Consider the following 17036-nt stretch of genomic DNA (forward strand, 5'->3'; position numbering starts at 1 on the left):
TCTTCAGAAAGTATTTCAACAAGAGCTTTTCTAGATGTTACTTTGATGCATTAAGCAGAAGCTAGAAGAGCTCATTATGGATACAGTGGAAGCTGTTATGGGCTGTGGGGATCTGCCCACCCTGACATCAAGGAGAAAAGCAATTAAAGAGTAGTGTGTCAATCATTTTGCTTTAACTGATCATTTTGTCCTTTCCATAGCTGCTCCTCTCTCATAATTCAACAGGAAGGTGAGGGATGGAGAAATTGCAGAGGACTGTGTGACAACACTTATTTTCTCCTGGATGTTCTGCCTAAGCCCCAGACTGCTAAAAGTTTCATCCAGTTGCCTTTGATCCTCACAGTTAGCCCTGCCCATTCACATTGCTGTCATCTGCAGGCTGAGAGAAAACAGCCCCAGCTAACCTCTTGTGTAGCTGAGCTGTTGGGACTTGGAAAAGGCAATTAGCCAAGCCTGTCTGCTGTGCTGCCTTGCATGTGGAGGGATGGATTGTGAGAATAACTATATTGTTGGTTAGCTCTCAAATTCTCCCTCCTTTTTATTCTTTAGCTCCTGTCTGGATTTTTCTCCCCTCTCTGTGGGTTTTTTGCTCCTATTATGGTCCTTGTCTTCTGTCCTATGCTGGCAGGAGCCTGATGACGTTGATATTGGTATCCAAACCTGCTTGTCTGAATTTGTGAGTAATCAGTGTTACATAAACTATATGCATGGATTTGGCTATTGTATGAAGAGGTTGTTTCAGTTTGAGTATACTGCTGGGTTTTGTTTTGTTTTTGCAGGGCAGATTGGAGGAATCTTCCTTTGTACTGCTTCACTTGTTTCTGGGTCTTGCTTCTCAGTCCTTACCAAACCCATCCCCAGTTCTCAAAATATGGAGGCTGTTTATGATTTCTTGGTGGTGGCACTCTGCTCATGCTCAGAGGCAATAATTCTATGACTGAGCTGTGGCATTCAAAAAATGGTTCTAGTGCCAACCCTTGGTGACCCCTGAGAGGGGTAAAATAGGGGTATGTTGGACCATTAGTACCTTTAAGAATTACGTGAAACCAGAGACTTGGCAAACTACGTATTCTTAAATATGATGTTCACTCGATGCAGAACCAAGTCCCAGGGCTGAAGAGTGAATTGGGCTTCTCTACACCAGCCTAAAATCCTGCATTTAAAATGGCCCCATTCTCCCCATATCTGAGTCTTCCATTATCTTTCATTGATCTCACTCCTCTTCTTGCCACTTTTACTCTTTTCAGGGAGGAAACTGAAGTGGAACACAACAGGGTAATTTGATAGTTCATGATCTGCGATCTATTTAAAAACCGAACAAAGGGCATTTAGTGCAGGAGAAGCCTTGAATGATCACTGCGTCATGTAAAGAGCCCACAAACTTCCGTGAAGGAGCAATCTGAATCGCAGCATTAAAACTCAGTGTGAAGGAGCCCATTATCAGAGGTCACTAAGCTGAGACAACTGATGGTTGCGCTCAAGGTTTTCACAAAAAAAGTCACTTTGGGTCAGTGGAGGTCTAATGTAAGGTTGCATTTTGCATTGCGTTGAAGTTTGTATTTATTTAAAACATTTCTATACTGCTTCTCCATTAATAACTTCTAGGACAATTTATAAAAGCTTGTAATAAAAAAACCCCCAGTCAAATAGCCATCATCAGTAAAAGCCAGCAGTACAAAGAATCACAAAGAATAAAAGAACACACATCAGATGTTAAAAGCCTGGGAAAATAAAAAGTGCTTTGCCTGGCTCTTAAAAGACATTAACATAGACTTCTGGCGAGCCTCCCTGGGGAAAGAGTTCCACAAGCAGGTACCACAACCAAAAAGGCCCTTCTCCCTGCCTCTTGCCATCTACCTCACTTCAGATGGGCATTCAGAGAAGGGCCTCTAAGGAAGAACTTTGTATACAGGAAGACGGATATTCTTGCGAGTATCTAAGCCCTGAGTTGTGTGGGGATTTAAAAGCAAGTACCAGTACTTTGTATTGTGTTCAAAAAGGAACAGAAAAGCCAGTGGATATTTATATTGTCCAGAATATAGTTTTCAGCTAAAGTTCAGAACTAAGGACCAGGGGTTTCCACAAAACACACACAGTTATCCAACCTTTCTTGCCAGCTTCAAACCTCTAGCTGTGTTAAGGTAGGGAGTACGATGTTATTCTTTACCTTACAAGGACCCTGCTTTCCAATCAGTGCCAGAGACAGGCTCTGCTAACTGCTGATTTTTGTGTTTCCAAAGTGGAGTTTTTAATTTGCTTCTCTGGCCCAACACACATCCCTGTTTAATTTGAGATTAGTAAATGATCTCCATATTACAGATGGCATGTGTGTGTGGAAGGAGAACGAAAGACAGGAGGCTGACTAAGGCCATCTGTAGGTTTATGGTTGGGACTCACCTTTTGAGTCTTTAATACTGGCAAGGGGTAAGTCCCTTCTTCACCTCTTCTGGTCTTTAGGAAAACAGTAAACATTATTAGCCCTAGTCCAAAAGGCATGGAGTTTCCTTTTCAGCATCTTCTCCCAACCAAAGATTTCTAGCCCTCCAGGGGTCCCAATCCAGCCCTCACAGGTTCCCATGATGGCCACACACCCTCCCTCTGGCCATGCACCCCCCCCCCCCGGCTATGGTGCATTTTTTCCACAGTTTAGTTACTGGCAGGAAGAGCTTTAAGCTACAATGTGCTAATATCTTTTGTATTTTTGGTCCACTCCCTACTGCCCACCACTAGAATCCCACCCCCACGCTTTTCTGAAATTGAATTTGGCCCCCTTGATCTGAAAGATGTTCCTCATTCCTGTACTGCACCAACTTGCATCTACATTCCAGTCAGGCCTCAGGATGCAGATGTATATTTACACAATGGACAGGCATAGCAGCAATGGGTAGGGGAGAGAAATTAGTTAAAGCGACACACCTGGGTAACATGGATTCAACCCATATTCCTCACCTTTATCTTCAAAGCCCTCTGTGGCCCCTGTTATTTCTCTGCTCTAATATTCACACACATTTCTGCATTCCTCAGACTCTACCACCCTCAGCTCCTGCTCCCTCAAATGATCACATTCTTTCTCTTTTGCTGCCCCATGTTCCTGGAACTCCCCTTCATGGATCACTGCCTTGTTGTGGCGAAGGGGCTTGCGTAACTCAGTGAAGCCATAAGCTATGCTGTGCAGGGCCACCCAAGACGGACAGGTCATGGCAGAGAGTTCTGACAAAATGTGGTCCACTGGAGAAGGAAATGGCAACCCACTCCAGTATTCTTGCCAAGAAAACCCCATGGAACGTATCACAAGGCTAAAAGATATGATGCCAGAAGATGAGCCCCTCAGGTCAGAAGGTGTCCAATATACTACTGGGGAAGAGCAGAGGGAATTTCCAAGTAGTGCCAAAAAGAGTGAAGCGGCTGGGCCAAAGCCGAAAGGACATTCAGCTGTGGATGTGTCTGGTGGTGAAAAGAAAGCCCGATGCTGTAAAGAACAATATTGTTTAGGAACCTGGAATGTATTTAGGAACCTGGAATGTCAGATCAATGAATCAAGGTAAGCTGGAGGTGGTCAAACATGAGATGGCAAGATTGAATATCGACATCTTGGAAATCAGCGAACTCAAATGGACAAGCATGGGCGAATTTAATTCAGGTGACCATCATATCTACTTCTGTGGGCACGAATCCCTTAGAAGAAATGAAGTAGCACTCATAGTCAACAAAAGGGTGGGAAAAGCAGTATTGGGGTACAATCTCAAAACCGATAGAATGATCTCAGTACGAATCCAAGGCAAACCATTCAACATCGCAGTAATTCAAGTCTATGCCCCAACCACCGAGGCCGAAGAAGCTGAGGTTGATCGGTTCTATGAAGACCTACAACACCTTCTAGAACTAACACCAAAAAAAGATGTCCTCTTCATCATAGGGGATTGGAATGCTAAAGTAGGAAGTCAAGAAATCACCGGGATAACAGGCAAGCATGGCCTTGGTGTACAAAATGAAGCAGGACAAAGGCTAATAGAGTTTTGCCAAGAGAACATGCTGATCATAGCAAACAGTCTTTTCCAACAGCACAAGAGGCGACTCTACACACGGACATCACCAGATGGTCAATATCGAAATCAGATTGATTATGTACTTTGCAGCCAAAGATGGAGAAGCTCTGTACAGTCAGTAAAAACAAGACCTGGAGCTGACTGTGGCTCAGATCATGAGCTTCTTGTTGCAACTGTAGCCATGAAATTAAAGGACGCTTGCTCCTTGGGAGGAAAGCTATGGCAAACCTAGACAGTATAGTAAGAAGCAGAGACATCACCTTGCCGACAAAGGTTCGTATAATCAAAGCTATGGTTTTCCCAGTAGCAACGTATGACTGTGAGAGCTGGACTATAAGGAAGGCCGAGTGCCGAAGAATCGATGCTTTTGAACTGTGGTGCTGGAGAAGACTCTTACAAGTCCCCTGGACTGCAAGGAGGTCAAATCAGTCAATCCTAATCAACCCTGAGTGCTCATTGGAAGGACAGATACTGAAGCTGAAGCTCAAATATTTTGGCCACTTAATGTGAAGAGAAAACTCTCTGGAAAAGACCCTGATGCTGGGAAAGATTGAAGGCAAAAGGAGAAGGGGACAGCAGAGGATGAGATGGCTAGATAGCATCACCGATGCAATGAATATGGACTTGAGCACGCTCCGGGAGAGAGCGCAGGACAGGAAGGCCTGGCGTGCTGTGGTCCATGGGGTCATGAAGAGTCGGACACGACTGAACAACAACAACAATACCTGGAACTGCATCCCAGAACATTTCCACGATGCCTCCTCTCCTTCAAATCCCTTCTCAAAACCCATTTTTCCATGAAGCCTTTGGCACAATACCCTACTTAACTAAGGCTGAAATCCTCTACACCAAGGGAGTTGAACCTCTTTCAGCCTGATGGGCGAATTCAATTTCAGAGAAGCTCCTGGGGGCCACATTCCAGTGATGGGCACCGCCAAATGCAGAGGGCATTTGAATAGGAAGTGATCAAAACAAATCATATTCTTTCTCTATTTACCTTGGCTCCTCTTCCTTTGCGATAACCCTTGTGCCGAATTTTCCACTGTAAACTCTCCAGGCCCTGTCCGCTTGTACATTGTATAGTGCCATACACATTGATTGTGCTATACAAATACATTAATAAATAACATTTTTTATTTTTTTATTTCATTTCTATACTGCCCAATAGCTGAAGCTCTCTGAGTGGTTCACAAAAATTACAACCACAAAGTACAACATAAAACAATATAAAGTATGACAGCTTAAAACTACAATATAAAAGTACAACCAGAATAAAACCTAGCAGCAATGCAGAGATTTAAAATACAGATTTAAAACAGAGCTGAAAGACTAGTGTGTTATAGAAACTAGTGTTTCTATAACACTAGTTTATATAGTTTACAGTTATATAGAAACTAGTGTTTCCGAAAATGTTCGGAAAATAAAAAGGTCTTCACCTGGTGCTAAAAGGAATACAATGTAGGTACCAGGCTAAACCCCCTTCATGGATCACTGCCTTGTTGTGGCGAAGGGGCTTGCGTAACTCAGTGAAGCCATAAGCTATGCCGTGCAGGGCCACCCAAGACGGACAGGTCATGGCAGAGAGTTCTGACAAAATGTGATCCACTGGAGAAGGAAATGGCAACCCACTCCAGTATTCTTGCCAAGAAAACCCCATGGAACGTATCACAAGGCTAAAAGATATGATGCCGGAAGATGAGCCCCTCAGGTCGGAAGGTGTCCAATATGCTACTGGGGAAGAGCAGAGGGTATTTCCAAGTAGCGCCAGAAAGAGTGAAGCGGCTGGGCCAAACCCGAAAGGACACTCAGCTGTGGATGTGTCTGGTGGTGAAAAGAAAATCCGATGCTGTAAAGAACAATATTGTTTAGGAACCTGGAATGTCAGATCAATGAATCAGGGTAAGCTGGAGGTGGTCAAACATGAGATGGCAAGATTGAACATCGACATCTTGGGAATCAGCGAACTAAAATGGACAGGCATGGGCGAATTTAATTCAGGTGACCATCATATCTACTATTGTGGGCAAGAATCCCTTAGAAGAAATGGAGTAGCACTCATAGTCAACAAAAGGGTGGGAAAAGCAGTATTGGGGTACAATCTTAAAAATGATAGAATGATCTCAGTACGAATCCAAGGCAAACCATTCAACATCACAGTAATTGAAGTCTATGCCCCAACCACTGATGCTGAAGAAGCTGAGGTTGATCGGTTCTATGAAGACCTACAACACCTTCTAGAACTAACACCAAAAAAAGATGTCCTCTTCATCATAGGGGATTGGAATGCTAAAGTAGGAAGTCAAGAAATCACTGGGATAACAGGCAGGCATGGCCTTGGTGTACAAAATGAAGCAGGACAAAAGCTAATAGAGTTTTGCCAAGAGAACATGCTGATCATAGCAAACACTCTTTTCCAACAGCACAAGAGGCGACTCTACACATGGACGTCACCAGATGGTCAATATCGAAATCAGATTGATTATGTCCTTTGCAGCCAAAGATGGAGAAGCTCCATACAGTCAGTAAAAACAAGACCTGGAGCTGACTGTGGCTCAGATCATGAGCTGCTTCTTGCAAAATTTCGGCTTAAATTGAAGAACGTCGGGAAAATCACTAAACCGTTCAGGTATGACCTAAATCATATCCCTGATGAATATACAGTGGAGGTGAGGAATAGATTTCAGGGATTAGACCTGATAGACAGAGTGCCTGAGGAACTATGGACGGAGGTCCATAACATTGTTCAGGAGGCAGCAACGAAATCCATCCCAAAGAAAAAGAAATGCAAGAAAGCCAAGTGGCTGTCTGATGAGGCTTTACAAGTAGCTGAGGAAAGAAGGGAAGCGAAAAGCAAGGGAGAAAGGGGAAGATATACCCAACTGAATGCAGAGTTCCAGAGAATAGCAAGGAGAGACAAGAAGGCCTTCTTAAATGAACAATGCAAAGAAATCGAGGAAAACAACAGAATGGGAAAGACTAGAAATCTCTTCAAGAAAATTGGAGATCTCAAGGGAACGTTTTGTGCAAAGACGGGCATGATAAAGGACAAAGAAGGCAGGGACCTAACAGAAGCAGATGAGATTAAGAAGAGGTGGCAAGAATACACAGAAGAACTATACAGGAAAGATCTGAATGTCCCTGATAGCCATGATAGTGCGGTCACTGAACTTGAGCCGGACATCCTCGAGAGTGAAGTCAAGTGGGCCTTAGGAAGCATTAGTAACAACAAAGCTAGCGGAGATGACAGTATTCCAGCCGAGCTATTTAAAATCCTAAAAGATGATGCTGTTAAAGTGCTGCATTCAATATGTCAACAAATCTGGAACACTCAACAGTGGCCACAAGACTGGAAAAGGTCAGTTTACATTCCAATTCCAAAGAAGGGCAACGCCAAAGAGTGTTCAAACTACCGCACAGTTGCGCTCATTTCACATGCCAGCAAGGTGATGCTCAAAATCCTACAAGCTAGGCTTCAGCAGTATGTGAACCGAGAACTACCGGAAGTACAAGCTGGGTTTAGAAGAGGCAGAGGAACTAGAGATCAAATCGCCAACATTCGCTGCATCATGGAGAAAGCAAGAGAATTCCAGAAAAACGTCTATTTCTGCTTCATTGACTACGCTAAAGCCTTTGATTGTGTGGATCACAACAAACTCTAGCAAATTCTGAAAGTGGTGGGAGTACCAGACCACCTTATCTGTCTCCTGAGAAACCTGTACGAGGGTCAAGAAGCAACAGTAAGAACCAGACATGGAACAACCGATTGGTTCAAAATTGGGAAAGGAGTACGACAAGGCTGCAACTTGTCACCCTGCTTATTTAACTTATATGCAGAGTACATCATGAGAAATGCTGGGTTGGATGAATCAGAGGTCGGAATTAAGATTGCTGGGAGAATTATCAACAACCTCCGATATGCAGACGATACCACCCTAATGGCAGAAAGCGAAGAGGATCTCAAGAGCCTCTTGTTGAGGGTGAAAGAGGAGAGTGCAAAAGCTGGTTTGAAACTCAACATTAAAAAAACGAAGATCATGGCATCTGGCCCCATCACTTCCTGGCATATAGAAGGGGAAGAAATGGAAGCAGTGACAGATTTTACTTTCTTGGGCTCCAAGATCACCGCAGACGGTGACTGTAGCCATGAAATGAAAAGACGCTTGCTCCTTGGGAGGAAAGCTATGGCCAACCGAGACAGCATAGTAAGAAGCAGAGACATCACCTTGCCGACAAAGGTCCGTCTAATCAAAGCTATGGTTTTCCCAGTAGTAATGTATGGCTGTGAGAGCTGGACTATAAGGAAGGCTGAGCGCCAAAGAATTGATGCTTTCGAACTGTGGTGCTGGAGAAGACTCTTACGAGTCCCCTGGACTGCAAGGAGGTCAAATCAGTCCATCCTAAAGGAAATCAACCCTGAGTGCTCATTGGAAGGACAGATCCTGAAGCTGAAGCTCCAATATTTTGGCCACCTAATGCGAAGAGAAAACTCCCTGGAAAAGACCGATGCTGGGAAAGACTGAAGGCAAAAGGAGAAGGGGACGGCAGAGGATGAGATGGCTAGATAGCATCATGGATGCAGTGAATATGAACTTGAGCACGCTCCGGGAGAGAGCGCAGGACAGGAAGGCCTGGCGTGCTATGGTCCATGGGGTCACGAAGAGTCGGACACGACTGAACGACTGAACAACAACAACCAGGCTAAACTCTCTAGGGAGCTCATTCCAGAGCTGGGTGCCAAAGCAGAAAAGGCCCTCTTCCTTTGGCAGGGGCTCCTGGAGAAGGGCCCCTGAAGATGATCTTAGGGTCCAGGCAGGTATATATGGGAGGGGGCAATTCTTCAGATAACCTGGCCCCAAGCCATTTAGGGCTTTGAATGTTAATACCAGCACTTTGAATTGGGCCTGGACATGGACTGGCAGCCAATGCAGCTGGAAAAGTACTAGCGTAATGAGATCTCGTTGGCCAGTCCCTGTTAACAATCTCTCTGCCCTGTTTCAGACTAGCTAAAGTTTCTGGGCTGCTTTCAAAGGCAGCCCCATGTATAACATATTGCGGTAATCCAAACGAGAGGTTATCAGATCATGGATAACTGTAGCTAGGCTATCTTTTTCCAGATAAGGGCATAGTTGGTATATCCGTCTAAGCTGATAAAAGGTGCTCTGTGCCACCAGGTCCACCTGTGCCTCAAGTGACAGTTCTGGGTCCAGGAGCACCCCCAAACTACAAACCTAATCCTTTAGAGGGAGTGCAACCCCCTTCAGAACAGGTTGAACATCACGTAGCCAGGCAGACAAACCACCCACTAGCAGTACCTCCATCTTGTCTGGACTGAGTCTCAGTATATTGGCCTCATCCAGTCCATTACCGTGCTCAGGCACTGATTTAGAACAGCCACTGCCTCACCTGGGTTTGATAAGAAAGAGAGGTAGAGCTGGGTGTCATGCGCATATTGATGGCACCTCAGCCCACCCCTCTGGATAACCTCCCCCATGTAGATGTTGAATAGCATAGGGGATAAAATAGTGCTCTGTGGAACCCCACGGCATAGTTGCCAAGGCACACAGCAATAATCCCCCAGCACCACCTTCTGGAATTGGCCATCCAAGTAGGAGCGGAACCACTGCAGCACAGTGCCTCCAACTCCCAACACAGACAACCTATCCAGAAGGAAACCACGGTCGATGGCATTGAAAGCCACTGAGAGGTCCAGGAAAATCAAAAAGGTTGCACTTCTCCTGTCTCTCTCCCAGCACATCCTACAGGGCAATCAAGGCGGTTTCCATTCCAAAACCAGGCCTGAAGCCCAACTGAAATTGATCTAGATGTACTGCATATTGATTGCAGGTTTAACATTGCTTTCCATGTTTTAACAGTAAAATGAACAATTGAGTTAAATGAACTCTGCTGTTGAACCGAAGAACACATATGAAAAACGTAATAAGAAATGTGCTGTTTCATAACACACACATACACTACTTTCTCCTAACAAAGACCAGCACTTTAGAATGAAAATTAGAACATGGTGACCTCAATGCAAACTTGTGATTAGTGACACCCTGCTGACTCAGAGCTTCACTTGCCCTCAGCATCTTCTCTGATAAAAATTATATGACTTTAGGAAAGCATTTCAGTCCAACTTCATAGGCTCTCACTTTCCCTTACAATTATTTTCCACTTTCATTCTGGAAAAAGTTTTTAACATCTTAATATTGATGATGAAAATACTAAAAGTGTTTTTGTTTTAGACAGTTAAGGCTGATGATGAACATCCGAAGGGTTGGTTGCTAATGGGGAAGCATAAGTGTTGCTATACAATAAACATATTTTGTTTTAATGGTGGCACAGCCCACTTCAGGCAAATACTGTTGAATGGAGGAGGAGGAGGCACTGTGTCCCTACAGTCATATTTTTACATTCCCCATACACTTTAGTGAGTTATATAACTAGCCAACCTTATATTTGAAATGCCACTCTTTGGGAGTGCTTTTTAATTGGTACCCCATGTTTATCTACATATACACTTGAAACGACATTTGGCGGGTTGACAGCTTTAGGAATCAGAGCACACAAGCCGAGAACGATCATCATATTATACACACATACACACAAGGGATAAATCCTCCCAGCACACACCTGGAAAACCTGGCCCAAACAGCTCACTCCACTCATCTTCTGCATCCCATACACAGAAATGTGCCCACCCTAGGTTCCCAAGCTTTGAGTGAGGGCAGCCTTCCCTAACCTGGCGCCCTCTGGATGAGCCGGACTACAACTCCCATCACCCCACTGGCTAGGAACGATGGGGGTTGTGGTCCACCCCGTCCGAAGGGTACCAGGCTGGGGAAGGCTGAGTTAGGGTCTACCTAAATGTGGAGGGGGGAAATTATTATCATGGCCCATCTGAGTGGACGGGAGCGGCTCAGCAGTGCCCTACAAGAGGAGGAGGAGGCCTCCCGCCTTGACCAGTGCCAGGCACAGGCAGCGGCTACCCGAGGGATGCTCCGCATCCTTCATCCCTTCCAGTACGCACAAACAACTGGGAGAGCCAGATGTTTGCGCCATTCCGCTCCCTGCGCAGAGGCGGCGATGGCAGCAGCTTCTCTGCGGCGGAACAGCGAAAGCTCTGCGGCGCGCGGGCCGCATCCCCGCGACGGAAGGGCAGCGGCGGCTGCTTACCTGGCGGCGGCGAGGAGGAGCAGAGGAGAGGAGAGGAGAGGAGGAGGGCCGGGCGGGGCGGGGCGACGGCGGGCGGCTCCGAGGCTGCTTCCCTCCCTCCGCCGGCCCGCGCGGCGCGTCGAGGCGCCGCAAACTTCTCCGCGTCCCGGGCTCGCTCCCGCGGCGTTGTTGTCGTCCGTGCGGCAGCGCGGGCGGGCGCCTGAAGGGGGCGCGCGGCGCCGAGCCCCGGGCGGCGGAAGCGAGCGCGCCGCTCCCTCCCGCCGAGGTCGCGCGGCGGCGCGCGGCGAGCCGTGCCTGCGCGCTGACAGGCAGGCAGGCCGGGGCTGGGAGCGGCCGGGGGTCTGTGGGGCAGTCGGAGCGCGGCTGCGGCCTCCCCTAACTCCCCCCCTCCCCTAACTCCCCCCCTCCCTCCATGCTGTCGTTGGGCGTTTCTGCGGGCCGGAGCTTGAGCAGGTACTCCGTGCGAGAAAGACCTCCCTCGCCCGCGCGGAGGAGGCCCGGGCGGGGCCCTCTTGCTTGCGGGGCCGCCCGAAGGCGGCATCCGAAGGACCGCAGCGTGGGCGGCTGGCCTCAGCTGCACAGCGCCGTGTCTTTTGTTTGCAAGCGCCGGAGCAAGAGGCGCGAAGCTGCCAGGCCCGCCCTCTCCTTGGGTGGGGGTGGTGTTCAGTCGCGTCCGACTCTTGGTGACCCCGTGGGCATAGCGCGCCAGGCCCTCCTGTCCTCATCTCGCTGGGTGGACGTGTGTAAAGTAGCTTCTCTCTCACAGGGCTCTCCGTGCTTATAATGCCGCCCTTTGACTAGGAAGGTGAACAGTCTTGCCTCCTTTCTTTCCCGGTCTTCAGCTTCTCCTTCAAGGTCTTTTCCTTAAAATCCTCAGTAGGGCGGGGGAGGGGGCATCTCCTAATTCTTAAGGGTGGCTTAATTATTATTTTTAAACCCAACCCGAGATTGAGGGGTTGTCGGCTCTGAAAGAAAATACCCCCCCCCCCCACACACACACACACTTCAATCCTCTTGAATATATATCGATCGCCCTTTCTTTCCTTTAGGTGCTCCAGTTTTACCAAGGCTCCAGTACACAGAATGTGAGGGGAAACTACCAAACATGCAAAAAAGGCACCTTGAGCATTTATTTATTGTGGGATGAGTTTTTGTATGCAACTCCCTGCATCATCATACTGCATACATAATGCAAGTCCAGTGAGCATCTATGTTTATTGGATCCATATGTAATGGTTCTAATAATAGTCCTAGATTTCTAGATTTCTAAAAAGCCAATCCAGTGCATGCAAGTTAGCCCCATTATTGTACTTTCTTCCAATTAAGTGATCATTGGTTTGCACATTTAGGGGAGGAGGAGGAGGATTGTACAGCACCCAGATATGCCCCAGCAAAATAAGATGATCTTACAATACAATATACAATACATGCTCTGATACGCCTTTATCTAGAGCAGTGACACTAGAGCTAATAGCAATCAATCAGCAAAATCATTGATGAAAACCTATTTCATAGGGGTGAAATCCTATGCATGTTTAGATCGAAAAAACACCAACTCCCAGCATGCCCCAGCCAGCCATGGTGGCTAGGGCATGCTGGGAGTTGTAGACTTTTTTCTGTCTAAACTTGAATAGGATTGTACCCTGAATGATATATGTGTATTTTGGACTTAGCTTCTTGAAATACACCTGGTTTTCAATAGACATCTTAACATATTTAGTATAGATATGGTGTAGAGCCATGTAAAGCTATTATTCTTTTAGGGCACAATCCTATGCATGTTTAGACAGAAAAAAGCATAGCTGGCTGGGGCATACTGGGAGTTGTAGGCCTTTTCTCTGTCTAAACTTGCATAGGATTGCACCCTTAATTGCTTTTAACAGCTGAAGTGGTCATAACAATATTGCTTACTATTTTTTTATGTATTTAGTTTGTACTCTGCCTTTTTACCAAAAATGGCACTCAAAATGGCGGCTTACAAGCCTAATAAAACTTGATAAAAACAATAATAAATACATAGAAACATAGAATAGTAGGGTTGGAAGGGGCCTACAAGGCCATCGAGTCCAGCCCCCTGCTCAATGCAGGAATCCTAGTCAGAGCATCCCTGACAGATGGCTGTCCAGCCTCGTCTTGAATGCCTCCAGTGTGGGACAGCCCACCACCTCCCTAGGTCATTGGTTCCATTGTTGAATTGCTCTAACAGTCAGGAAGTTTTTCCTGATGTTCATCCAGAATCTGGCTTCCTGTAACTTGAGCCCATTCTTCCGTGTCCTGCACTCTGGGATGATCAAGAAGAGATCCTGGCCTTCTTCTCTGTGACAACCTTTCAAGTACTTGAAGAGTGCTATCGTATCTCCCCTCAGTCTTCTCTTCTCAAGGCTAAACATGCCCAGTTCTTTCAGTCTCTCTTCATAGGGCTTTGTTTCCAGTCCCCTGATCATCTTTGTTGCCCTCCTCTGAACCCTCTCCAGTTTGTCTGCATCCTTCTTAAAGTGCAGTGCCCAGAACTGGACACAGTACTCCATATGAGGCCTAACCAGTGCTGAGTGGAGGGGAACTAGTATTTCCCAGGATTTGGAAGCTATGCTTCTGTTAATGCAGCCCCAAATAGCATTTGCCCTTTTTGCAGCCACATCAAATTGTTGGCTCATATTCAGCTTGTGATCAAGAAGAATTCGAAGATCCTTCTTGCTTGTAGTGTTGTTGAGCCCCGTATCCCCCATCTTGTAACTGTGCATTTGGTTTCTTTTTCCTAGGTGCAGAACTTGGCATTTATCCCTATTAAATGTCATTCTGTTGTTTTCTGCCCAGTGCTCCAGCCTATCCAGATCCCTTTGAATTTTGTTTCTGTCTTCCAAAGTATTAGCTGTCCCACCCAATTTTGTGTCATCTGCAAATTTGATCAGCATTCCCTGCACCTCCTCCTCCAAGTCATTAATAAAAATGTTGAAGAGCACTGGGCCCAGGATTGAGCCCTGCGGTACCCCACTCATTACCTCTCCCCCTGTTTGAGAAGATCCCATTGATAAGCACTCTTTGAGTCCGATTCTGTAATACAAAATACATTAAAACACAACATTAATGTATCTTGTTACATTAAAACACAAAGAGATACATTAAAACACAATTAAAGAGATACATTAAAACACAATTAAAACCACAACAATAGCACAGTAAAAACCACATCCAACCCAACATACACACCAAAGGCACACTTGAATAAAGTGGGCTTTGCCTGCTGGTGAAAGGACAGCATAGAGGGAGCAAACCTAGCCTCCCTTGGCAGGGAGTTCCACAGCCAGGGAGCAGCCACCAAGAAGGCCCCCTCTTGCATCCCTGCTAAATGTGCCTCTAAAGGCGGCTATCTTGAAAGAAGGGCCTATACATGCTTATATAGCAATATTGGTACTGTACAATGGTAAAGGTATACATACCTGTCTGTGTTTCACCTTTCTTAGTATGAGGATTCTTGCTGTTTCTTGTCGCTATTTAAATAAATGTGCCTCTTAGGGCGCAGTCCTATGGCCGCTAGCCAGCAGCTAGATGACCATAGGATAGGTCAGTTTCCGGGAACTGACCTTGGAGCCCGTGCTCCGACCTCCACCCCCTCCCGTGCCACCTTGTAGGCAGTGTGGAACAGCCCCGTGCTTGGAACAGGAGTGCAGAACTGCAAAAACAGAGCGTTCCTGGAGGCGTGCCAGGGCAGGGAAGTTGGAAATGCTGGTACGACACGTGTTGTCTGGCTGCCGCTTCCCACGCTCTGAGGTCCTACGGCTAGACAGCTGATATTGGCTGTCTAGCCGCAAAAGCCGGGCGTGGGGAGCGAGGAGGCGATCCGGTCCTCACCACTCCTCCTGCCCTGCACTGTATAGGTGGTTGCCCCCGGGCTCAGAGGTGACCATCGACCCAGAAAGGATTGTCGACCCAGAAAGGATTGCTCCCTCCAGATATATGCTGAAATCTTACTTTATTCTAACAACCTGTTCCTAACCTGAATTTTTCTCACCTTAACCCATTAATTTCATTGGGCTTTGATGCATCTGAGTGCTTAGGTTCTGGCAGTAAATCACTGCATGTTACATATTTGATACATGAGTGACCGATTCAGGCAACCTACAGGAGAATTTATAGATATTTAGAGAGTCCCTTGAGTATGACACTTAATCAAAACTTCATTTCTACAGGAGCCATAAATAATTCAATGTTGCTTGTTGTCTGGAAGCTGCTGTTAGTGTCTTCAGCAGTGCTTCTGTTCCTATAGACTGGTAACAGTTACATTTTAGTAATACTTGTTGGGGACATCCTAACAGCTCAGTGTTTTCCAGTGACACCGCTCCTGCGTTATTGTTGCTGTGATGATAAATCAAGCAATGTTGCTGCTGTATGAAGTTCAATCCAGATAAGACAGAGGTATCAGGGGTGGGTGGTTTCATCCTGTACTTCTGTAGCACAGAGTGCCTTTTACTAACATAGGCTGCAGCCCCACATGGACAGGAAGAGCCTAATTTCAGTGATAAATACTCTTGTTCTGAAATTTCACACACACACACACACACACACACACACTACCAGGGGGCGGGGGTTTAAAAAAAAGAAAAAACATATCCATTGGAATTTTTTAAAAAAACCCATATATACACACACACACACACACACACACACACACCTGTGGGAAGGGGATGGAATTTAGGGACAAAATTTAGGGAGGAGAAAAGCTTGAATCTCCCCCTTGCAGAGCATCATGGTCCTGATCCAAATCAGTCCGTATATCCTTACACTGAGGTAAATAAGCCAATCACATATAGCTCTGTTACGCATGATTTGAAGAACGTGTATTTTGGCTCTGAGGCCTATTGCTGCATTCCAGATCACAATTGTTTAAGAACAGTCATGGCTGAGGGGTTGTAAATTGTTCACTTATGCAAAACTAACTTACTAAATTCCACCCCACACACCCTATCCTTTTGGAATTCAGAATTTATCTGAATTATTCCTCTTTGTTTCTTCTTTCTCTCCCCTTTCCCCTGTTAAATAATTCCTTGTTGTTGTTGTTGTTGTTGTTGTTTTCCCATTGTATTAAGCTACCTAGCAGACTTTCTCCTATGTCCTTTCAGGAAATATGAGGCTGTCTGCTCTGCTTCTTGTGTGCACACACATCCGTCTTTTCTGAATCCATTTGCCTGTGAGTCCATAGCCAAGGATCAAGCCTAGGACCTCTTATATTCTGAGCCTTTTCTGTTCCACTGAGCTATGGCTATATGTAAGGCCCAATGCGACTGGTTGCATATAGGACTGGAGAGAGAGAAAAGGGGTGTGCAATAAGCTAGTTCCCTAGAAGACAACAAGTGTTTTATTATGAGCTTTTCTTCTGTTTGTTACTGTATGAGTAGTAAGGGTGGTATTCTTTGGAGTGGCATACTTCTTTCCAGTCCTCCTGCGCCTCCTGACTTCCACCTAAAAGTTATGCTGCCATCAGGACTCCCAAAAGGTAGACCACCTTTGCATTCTTTTCATCTCTCAGCAGTTGGACTCTAAGGGTGCAATCCTGTGCACGTTTAGACAGAAAAAAGTCTTACAACTCCCACCATACCCTGGCCCAGAGCTTTCCAAACTTTTCATGTTGGTGACACACTTTTTAGACATGCATCATTTCGTGACACGGTAATTCAGTTTTACTAGCAAACCGGAGGTTAAACTAACCTGTTATAAGAGATACGGACACATACATAAATTGTAATAATGAAATGTATGGGGATACAACATATCTCATGAAAACCTTTCATTTATATTTTTTTAAATATATGCTTTGTA

General features: G+C 45.9%; 2 protein-coding genes across 4 annotated transcripts in view; one reads left to right on the top strand and one right to left on the bottom strand.

Annotated features, from left to right (window-relative positions):
- SGTB (small glutamine rich tetratricopeptide repeat co-chaperone beta) overlaps positions 1-11839 on the bottom strand; it is a 38354-nt gene extending 26515 nt beyond the window's left edge. Inside the window, exons 1-2 of one of the 2 annotated variants that reach the window (XM_084833343.1) lie at positions 11223-11380; positions 2398-2451 (exon numbers count right to left, since the gene is read on the bottom strand). The gene's annotated coding sequence lies outside the window, so the exon portion shown is untranslated. Of the gene's footprint in view, positions 1-2397; positions 2452-11222 lie in introns of both variants that reach the window. The other variant, XM_084833342.1, reaches the window with a different exon arrangement.
- The window catches only part of NLN (neurolysin), a 50178-nt gene continuing 44626 nt past the window's right edge, over positions 11485-17036 (top strand). For both annotated transcript variants that reach the window (XR_014787604.1, XM_084833326.1), the window contains exon 1: positions 11485-11675. Coding sequence is in view for 1 of the 2 variants with exons in the window: in XM_084833326.1 (XP_084689452.1) it covers positions 11635-11675 (41 nt within the window). In the remaining variant the exon portion in view is untranslated. The remainder of the gene's footprint in view (positions 11676-17036) is intronic.

The sequence above is a fragment of the Heloderma suspectum genome, chromosome 2 (assembly GCF_057233095.1).
Source record: "Heloderma suspectum isolate Gila_16-S chromosome 2, 16-S_ref, whole genome shotgun sequence".
Lineage (NCBI taxonomy): Eukaryota > Metazoa > Chordata > Lepidosauria > Squamata > Helodermatidae > Heloderma > Heloderma suspectum.